General features: G+C 35.2%; 1 protein-coding gene across 4 annotated transcripts; it reads left to right on the top strand.

Moving 5' to 3' along the window:
• Positions 1 to 538: 538 nt before the first annotated feature.
• Positions 539 to 9,378, top strand: LOC132050154 (protein MALE DISCOVERER 2-like). 4 transcript variants are annotated; one of them, XM_059441239.1, is made up of 14 exons: positions 539 to 1,446; positions 1,645 to 2,111; positions 2,230 to 2,362; positions 2,545 to 2,616; positions 4,256 to 4,399; positions 4,530 to 4,670; positions 6,740 to 6,817; positions 6,908 to 6,966; positions 7,044 to 7,496; positions 7,605 to 7,795; positions 7,933 to 8,065; positions 8,153 to 8,307; positions 8,463 to 8,651; positions 8,802 to 9,378. In XM_059441239.1, the coding sequence occupies exons 2-14, from the start codon at positions 1,997 to 1,999 to the stop codon at positions 9,060 to 9,062; spliced, it is 2,124 nt and encodes a 707-aa protein (XP_059297222.1). In that variant the 5' UTR covers positions 539 to 1,446; positions 1,645 to 1,996; the 3' UTR covers positions 9,063 to 9,378. The 4 variants fall into 4 exon arrangements, with proteins under 4 accessions (XP_059297222.1, XP_059297221.1, XP_059297219.1 ...); XM_059441238.1 differs by having other exon boundaries at positions 7,041 to 7,496; XM_059441236.1 differs by having other exon boundaries at positions 6,899 to 6,966; positions 7,041 to 7,496.
• The last annotated feature ends 501 nt before the right edge of the window (positions 9,379 to 9,879 follow it).

Below are 9,879 nucleotides of genomic sequence, written 5' to 3'. Positions count from 1 at the left end.
AGGTTCCGTCGATAAGCATCAGATAGCTAACATAGTTCTGAGTTTGTTGTATTGTTCAACGGAGACCAGGGTTTTTTCTTATTCTATAGTAAACTCTATTATACATGCTTTGTCATTGTATAAATCACTCTTAATAGCTCATGACTTGCATTAACGGTCTTGTGAATTATAGTTTGCTTCCGCATTGTATTGAATAATCAATGTTTATCTATTATATTCTTGTCTTTCATTTAGACTTTATTTTGGTTTGAATTGAGATTTAAGGATTTTGGTATCATGGTTCGCTGTACAAGGGGTTTGTTGGTGTAGTTTTTGGTCGTCACACATTTTTAATCTGTTTCAAAAAATACTTCTTTGTATATTTTATTCTGACATTTTTGTTTTACCTTCAGTAATACCCCCTTATAAGAAGAACATTACATTTTAATATCACAAAGACAGAGAATATTTTTTGTATGTCATTCACAAATTTCATTTAAAATTAAAAAATTAAAAAAAATTCCTTACATTGCTAATTTTCTTGGTCTATCAAATTAAATGCTTAAAATAAAATGAAATGGAGCGAGCAATAATGAGGACCATTTTAGTTTTACATCTTTTCGAATTAACAAGCGTTGTTGCCAACTGGCAACTTAGAAGTCGAGGTTGAAGAGGCATGCAGAAATGCACGTTGGGAGGCAAAGGGCAGAGAGTATTTGTAGGATCCAGAGACCTTTTTTTTTTTTTTTCTTCACCTTGTAGGATCCAGAGTCAACGTACATAGAATCGCGTCCAAGTATTTCGGATTGTTGTTGTTGGGTTCCTCATCTCCACTCTTTGTTCCCGGGTCGACAATCGACTGTTAATCGGTTCGACCCGATTCACTAGGTCCCAGAAAAGATATCTTTTTTTTTTTTTTTTTTTTTTGTTTGACCAAAAATACGTACTAATTAAGGCATACAGCAACCAATATTGTAAGAAAAATAAGTCCGTCCATGGAAAATTTCCCCAGAAAAAAGTGGGAAAATTGAAAAAAAAAATAATAACAGAGCTTGTTGGCTGGGGTGGTGGCTGTGGTGTTTAACAGAAAACCTTTTAGAGAGAGAAACAATTTCTTTTCCTTCCTCAACCCTCTTTCAGAGAGATGGTCGAAGAGAGGTTATTTTTCTAAGATCATCCTGAAAAGGGCAGTCAAGAAAAAAAAAAAAAATCTTGGATTTTAATTGATCAATCCATATATTTCCTACTTCTTCTTGTTGAAAAATTCTACGTCATTTTTTCTCTTTGCTGACGTTTGGAGTCTTAGATAATCTCTAATCATCCATCATTAACACCTTTGTTTCATCATTAGCAACCTGCATTTTCTGGTGCAATCTTCAATCTTGAAGAATTGTGAATTGTATTCAGCGTCTGAAACAAAAGCAGCAACAAAGATTTCATTGACTGCCCTTTTATCCCTACTTTCTGGTAATTTTATTTTTGGCATATCTTTACATTTCACACTTTCTTTTTGTTTCCCTTGCTTTTTTTTTTCTTGAAGATTTTTTATTGGTTGTGAATATGGTTATTCTCTAGTCATCTTTTTATGGTTTTGGCTTGTAAATTACTCCTGTTTTTTGTGCAATTCGACTCCTTTTAAAGAATCAATAATTGCTATTTTTTCAGCTAAAGTTGATCCTTGGAAGTTCATCAATCCCGGTTTGTGCAGTTGTTGATGAAAACGGAGGTGTCATAACCTAAATTTAGAGGCACAAAAAATGAGAGACCCTGATTTGGTCATTTGTGTTAAGCGGGCTGATATTTTGATTTCCTCAATGCTAGTTATATAGGTTGTAGAATAGATTTGTGTACATAAGAAAATAGCTAATTTTCTCTTTCTTTTACTTGTATAATTGTCCGAGTGATCTTCATCGCTTGGAAAGTCATTGCATATAAGAAAACTGGCGATTTTGTGTGGCAATTTGTATAGAGTCCTGGCTGGTGGCAGATATTATTACTGCCTCAACCACTGCTACACATGGCTCTTCTAGCAATGGGTGGTAGATGGAAGACATATGGATTCAAGTTATCATATCTTGCGCTTCTGATTATTCTTTATGATGTTCACGGATGTAGCTCACTCAATTCTGAAGGTAATTCTAATTTGCTTGGACTGTCCTACTGGTTTTAGTGTTTATGTCTTGGCTATTTCTAGTATCTTGAATATTGGGTTTATCTACTTCACTGACTATTATTGATTTGCAAAACAAGGATTGGCATTGTTGGGATTACGATCAAAAGTGGACTCTGATCCATATGGAGTTCTTGCAAACTGGAATCCTGATCATTGTGACCCATGCATGTGGTCTGGTGTACAGTGTCTCGGGGGGAAAGTGCAAATGTTGTAAGTCCCTTGTTACATAAAATCAAGGGGCTTTTATTTGATAAAACTTTACAATTTTAATACTTTGTTTCTTTTATATAAGAACAAGTATGTCAGATTTATATTAATGACACACAAATGTCCAAAAGGTATGGTTTGACTTTCGTGATATCTTAAATATTTGTTTTTTCTTCTCTGTTTAGGGATCTCCATGGACATTCTTTGGAAGGCACATTGGCACCAGAGCTTGGAAACCTGACTCACTTAAGATCAATGTAAGCTTTTACCTATAACAAAGTGCTCTTTGGTTTTCCGGCTCATAAAGTGTTAAATGGGCATTTGAACACAGCTAACTGGAAAAAGTGGTTGAAATGTCAATAGACTTTTGTTTACTTCTGCCATGCTTGTGCAAGATGGTTGCTTCTATAGAAGATATAGGTATGGTGTGTCCCTTAGTTTCATGGTTCAAGTGTTTTTTTGAGAAGCTGTACCTAGTGTCTTACATTGTCAACATAATATTTTACTATCTTGATTGACTATGGCTTATTATTTTGGTGATAAAAGTTTTGAAGTGCTTTACTTCCTATTTTTGGTTAACATACATTCCGTTGTGTGTGTATAATATATGTTTGCAAAGCTGGTGAGATCACAGTAACACGTTTGATAGAAGCACTCATGACCTCCCATATTGATGTTGTTTGTTACATCACTAGGTTGGCTATCCCTGGAGGTGCCAAAACCTACTTTGCTGCAACTTCTATTTTGTAATCCTTCCTATTGGTTGTTGTAGGTTGGGTTGAGCGTGAGTCTGAACACAAATGTAATGGTTCTCTAAACTCACCAAATAATTCCCCAAAGACTCTTAAGTGTGTCGGGGTTCATAATTGTATGTTTTGACATATCCCTCCATTATGTTTGGATTTGATCTTTTGAAGAGGAGAATTGTCCTGAGATCATTTTATCCATCAAAGCCTCTTTCAGTTCCTTACCATTTGAGCTGGTTCTATATGGAAGAAGCAGTTCTTCTATGAATGTTAAACCATATATATATATTCTCCAAGTTCATCTTAAGCAGGAGTTGTCCGATTTTAATCTACAGCATCTTAAAGATTACTTTATCTCTACTCTTATGTAGCAATAAATCTAATTTTTCCACTTTTATTTCCATAAACATATTTTACTTCAGTTTAACAGGACAAATTGAGACGATGTAATCTTTATTATCTGCATACTTACTGGTGAAGAAATAAGAAAGGATTAATGTTTTAGAGTTACTGAAAGTATGGTAGTTTGTTTGAAAATAATAATGTCAATAAAGAGAACTGCCTAATGAGTTATTGACTGAGTCTCACCATAGCCATTTCATAACCTTATACAACTTTTGTCGACCCAGATCTGAATCCAATATGCTTAATATGACCACCACATATTTTCAAATGAATTGTGTGCTATTGGTGTTGTGGAAACCATAGCTACTTAGTAAAACCATTAGGCTTTTGATCCATACACCTTGACACAATTTTAATAAACTAGTAGAATAATATGGACATTATAGGAATATATATGAATAGGCTATCTGAGTATTTTTAATTGTGTCATATCTTACAAATTTAATAGTTGATTGAGAATAATTCTATTTGGAACAAAATAATTTTAACTTATAAAGCAATATTGCATTATCTTAGTCCAAATTTTTTGAGATGGAAACATATCATTTGGCAAAATGGTTGGTAAATTGGAGGGACAGAAAGTAGTAGATTTAATAAATTGGATGGAAGGGACTAAGGAGAATTAGTTTGCATATCTAGTAATCATAGTTTTCATCATCTTGCATATTGTATCTTCCTGTGTGCTGTGAATGACTTCTTTTTAAATTGTAAAAATTTCTCATTTTGCTCTTTGATTGCCTCGCAGTGTGCTGTCAAAAAACAATTTTTTTGGTGCCATTCCAAAAGAATTTGGACAACTTCGAAGGTTGGAAGTGCTTGACTTGACAGATAATAATTTGAGTGGTAGAATTCCAGCAGAAATAGGAAACCTGCATTCACTAAGAAGCTTGTGAGTTCATAATTTGTTTTTTGTGCATGTAAAGATACATGTTGCCTATATAAGTATAATAAATGCGATTATGCATGCGGCAGAACCATTAGAAAGATGCTCTTGAGCTGTGTCTAATACTTTTTCCCAGGTTGATTCGTAACAACAACTTGGAAGGAAGCATTCCTTTTGAAATTGGGAAGCTTCATTTGCTCTCTGAATTGCAATTTGACGAAACACTCATCCCCACTGTTGCTGGAACATGCTGTGTAAATAGAAAATTTGCACACTGGTAAGGTTCTTTTGGTTTCGTTGGACCTTTTATACTAATCTTATGATGCTTGCTACATAATGTAACCAAATATCAACATATAAAGATGTCTGAAATGCATGAAATTTGTATTTAAGCCTGAGATTAATACTTTCAGAGTATTGTCATACCAACAATAAGATTTTCTGGGTGGGATTGAGGGGGTGGGGAGTTGATAATGTTGAGTATTAATGATAACAAGGGATATTGTGGTTTTTGTCTTGCAAATAAAGCCTGGGAGCTGGGTGATTTCATAGATGTGGTGATGCAAGGATTTGTGCTGCTATATTGAAGAAGTCAGATCTCTGTAAGCAGCAAACGACATTTTTTAAGACTCAAGTAGTTGATAGTGTTAATTATTAATGATACCAAGGGCCATTTGATAATACATAGAGCATGGGAGCTGATGTGGTACTGCTAGGAATTAGTTATGCAATGACTTGTGCTGCGAGCAGCAAGCTGCATTGCATTAGACTTATGTAGAAATGGGGCTTCATTAAAATAGAGATACTGGTTAAGTCCAAGCAACAAATAGGCTAAGTGATCGTCAAGCGCAATGGAATGGAGCTTGCTTTTGCTTCATGACCCGTGTTTGGAAGTGAACTCAGGAGTCTGATGCTTGACATTCACTGTCTAATTTGACATCTACTTGACCTTACAACAACTCAAATGAAAAGGTTTCTAACGCACAAGGAGGTGATTTGCCGGTCATGACACCCATCAAAGGCTGGGGTTGAGGATGAGGGATGCAATAAATTGGAGATACTTAGGATTGATCCTGGCATCAAGAGAGCACCATAAGCATGAAAATTATCCTAACTTATTTGAAATTCTGGATTGAGATACTCTTATCTGTTCAGTGACTTTAGTTTTAGCTTTAACTCGTTCAGAGAATACTCAAGGGCGAAGCTACAGTACTAGTATATAAATATGCAAAGCCGAATCTAGTAACTATAGTTCTCTTAGTTCAGTGGCAAGCGGTTGACTCTGGCTTCTCGGCTAGAGTTATCACGTTTTTCTTTAAAGAAATTATGTTCGCTATTTCTTTTTTTTTTTTTTTTTTTGTTATTTCTTTACCGTTTTTGTCTTTTAAATTTGAAGTAAATGTTACTTGATTTTTAAACTTATTCCAAAATTGAATCTTTCATTTTGACTTTTTATATTTGTATAATTATATGGTTGTGTTTCTCCCAAAATTCTAGACCCACCTTTTAACTTTTTCTCACTATTGTATGTATATTAGTTGGAGAACGGGACCATATATTTTATTCATTTTCCTTCCTAATTTTTATAGATTTTAATATTTTTTATATATGATTTCATAAATTTCACGGACAAATAATAAGCATCATTTGGTAACCTTCTACGTATATTAGCGACAAAAAAAAGATTAAGTCTAACCTATCGTAGTTAGGTCTTACTTGAATTATTAATTTGCAAAACACTTTTGATTAATAAAAATGAATATTACACAACAAAAGCACTATCCGCCTCATACATTAATACTTTTCTTATTAAAACATGCTAGCAATTTTGTTTAAGAAAATTGTAGTATATATTTAAAAGAAAAATCATATAGTGTACAAATAATTCCTCCGACTCTTAAAATTCATATCAATTAGGGAAAAAATAATGGAAAGCAAAAAAAAATAATAAAAAAAAAAAATTAATGTATCTACTATTATTGTGTATTTCTGTAATGACTTTAGATTATTTTAGTGTAGTTTGTTATATAAAGGATGAAGTGTTTGAAAGTGTACTTAATAATGCAATCATTGATCGTTCTCAAAATAAGATAAGTTGTCAAGTGTAAATTTTAATGATATTGTTATATTTATATATTGTGTTTAAGTGTTCGTTAATTTTTAAATATATATTAAATATTGGTACTCGTTCCTTACTCTTGTTATTATTGTATATTAGCTTGAGGTTGTAGACTCGTAGTCAAATCTTGGCTCCGCCTCTGTAATACTGGCTATCAAAACTAATAGCATGGTTACTTTCAGTAGCACTTGACTTCTCTCAGATAATTTGATGTCTGTTTCTGGCAGCATCTGGCATGGAAATCTGAGACCATTAAACTCCTTTATCAGACCACTTAAAGGGACACTTATGCGTTATCTCACACTGTAAGTAACTAAATGGTTTTTAATCACAGTGTGTTTTTACTTAAGTTTTGTCACACTAGAAGCATCTTTGTTTCAATAAAGGTTCTGCAGACAACGTGGAAGTGGCTCATTGGATAATCAAATAGAGTATTCCTCTGACAACCTACAAAGTGAGTGAAAAAGTTTTACTCCACGTCTTTAGCAGGAACTTTGGAAAAAAGATTGTTTTCACTCTTGTTTTTAGCAGGTTCATCTAGGCCTCACATCATCCATACTGTACAGAACCAGGCACGCCGTAAGTTAGTTGAACAATCCAGCAACCTTGCTGCTGTTCCTGCCAATGGTGGGAACCCTATGGGTCCTGTTGTTTCAGTGCCAAGCAGCAGAAGTAGTGGCTCATTTCGTGCTGTGCCTAATACCCAAGGAACTCCTCCTTCACCCTTACCCTCCTCGCGTCAGCAGCCCGAGTCTCCAAATCCAAAGGGACAGTCAAATACTGCTGTTAAACAGCCAACTGACAGACAAGCTCCACCTCCCCCAAAATCTGGAAATATATGGAACTATATAGTTGCTGGTTTTGGGGTATTTCTGCTCGTTGTTGCTGCATCCGTTTTCTTAGTTTGCAGAAGCAGAGCTGCAACTACAATAGGACCTTGGAAGACTGGGTTGAGTGGACAGCTGCAAAAAGCATTTGTCACAGGTACTTCAATTAAAACTTTGTGACCAGAATTACTGTTAATGTTCTGTACACATTCTGATAATTAATGATGGTAATTGTACATTCGTACTGGGTGTGAAAACATTGCAGGGGTCCCAAAGCTTAACAGGTCTGAGCTTGAAACAGCATGTGAGGATTTTAGCAATATAATTAGTAGTCATGATGCATATATAATCTACAAGGGAACTCTATCCAGTGGAGTAGAGATCGCTGTTGCCTCGACTACTCTAACTTCTCTGAAAGATTGGTCTGAGAGTGCAGAAATGGCCTTCAGGAAGAAGGTTTTTGTTTCCATTTACATCAAAAATATAATATCTCAGAGTCTTACACTTCCCATAGTGATTGACATTGCTGTTTTCTCTTCATCCTTTTCAGTTGTGAAACTCATATGATATTTTGTGGTTGTGCTACTGAACAGATTGATACCCTTTCAAGAGTGAACCACAAAAATTTTGTTAATCTTATCGGGTACTGTGAGGAGGATGAACCTTTCACTAGGATGATGGTCTTTGAGTATGCTCCAAATGGAACTCTTTCTGAGCATCTGCATGGTAAAATTCTTTGCTGTCCAAATTATTCATGATGGTGTAGCTTGATTTAGTTCAGAATGATGTGAAATGTAAGTTTCATTGTTTCAGTTAAAGAAACCGATCCTCTTGACTGGTCTGCAAGGATGAGAGCTATAATGGGGACAGCGTATTGTCTTCAGTACATGCATGATCTCAATCCTCCAGTGCCCCATTCCAGCTTGAACTCAAATGCCATATTTTTGACTGACGATTATGCTGCTAAGGTCTGCCCCGTCTTCATGAATATATACAGTTTTAGTACTTTCCCTAATGTGTACATCTACAGAAGATTGTCACCATAAATTTATGCATCATATTGAACTGAGAAACCTTTTTCTTTTGTATTTCATATTGAAGTAGAATTTTTATCTTTTCACAGATTACAGAGATTGGTTTCTGGTCAGAACTAATAGCCAAGTCAAAGTCCTCGAGGGATGATTTAGAAAATTCTGAGCTGCCGGCACTTGCCGATCGTGAAACAAATATCTATAGTTTTGGAATTCTGTTACTAGAAATAATTTCTGGAAAGTCACCTTATTCAGAAGAACAAGGATATCTTCTAAACTGGGTAAATCTCCATCGAATTATGCTTCCCTTCTTTTCTTATTCTTGATCGTTATGATATGTTCGATCCCTAGTCTGCACTTTCTTGTGTGAAATTCTTTTCTTTCAGACTTTTACCAGTGCAAAAGCATTGATAACTATTGTTTTTATTTAGGCGGCGCAATACCTTAAAGATAAGATGAATGTGAGTTTCTTGGTTGATCCAACACTGAAGTCCTTCAAAAATAATGAGCTTATGGTTATCTGTGAGGTAATTGAAGAATGCCTTCAAGAAAATATAAGGAAAAGACCAACGATAGGTGAAGCCATTGCAAAATTAAGGGAAGCAATTGATATATCGCCTGATGCGGCAGTTCCAAGGCTTTCTCCCCTCTGGTGGGCTGAACTCGAGCTCTTATCTTCTGAGGCAGCTTAGACTGACTTGTTTTTCTACTTTGTAAGTTTGAGTATTGCCTTACTACGTATGAATACAGCAAATATAAATGGTTTATCCTCACACTCAACCCCTTACATACCTAATGCTTTTCTGTTTTCCCTCTACTCCTCAAGATTTGTTGGTTCTTTCGTCTCTGCAACAAATGTAGTCATACCTTTCCTTGGTGGGATATTCTATATAGTCTTTGCCAATCTGTGATCAAGAGTCGGTTTGTAAAAGCACATTTGAACAGATGTTGTCCAAAATTTGATCTATGTTACCCCTGAAGCAAAGAGATCTTATTTGTTTTTTTTTTTCTTGATTTCCTGGTTGTTGTCAAAGTACTATATATATGGGTAGTTGTTTAGAGCTAATTATTTGTCACGACCCAATTTACGGAGCCGTGAAGGCGCTAACTCCCCCGGATCAGTAAGCCATCCGCAATCCAATTTAAAGCAAATAAGGTAAGAAATAATGCGGAATAAACATACAAGTCAACTTTTACGTCTTTTAGGCCTTATAATCATAACAATACAGAATTAAAGATACAACCATCCCCGAATCTGGTGTCACTAGTATAACAACTGCTAAAATAAGAATACAAGTCTAAAATAGTACTCAATACTGTCTGAAATGAAAGAACAGGGATAAAGATAGATGGAGAAGATCTGGTGTTACGGATTGACATGTAGCTCACCCGAATCACGGAATAGCCTCCTCAACGAGCAGTCGAGTAGTCTCGTGGATGGCTGGTACTAGGCATAGAATCTCCACACCAAAAAGAGTGCAGCAAGTGTAGCGTAAGTACAAAGAACAA

This window comes from Lycium ferocissimum, chromosome 3, assembly GCF_029784015.1.
Source record: "Lycium ferocissimum isolate CSIRO_LF1 chromosome 3, AGI_CSIRO_Lferr_CH_V1, whole genome shotgun sequence".
Lineage (NCBI taxonomy): Eukaryota > Viridiplantae > Streptophyta > Magnoliopsida > Solanales > Solanaceae > Lycium > Lycium ferocissimum.
This window is presented reverse-complemented; position numbering and strand designations above follow the sequence as displayed.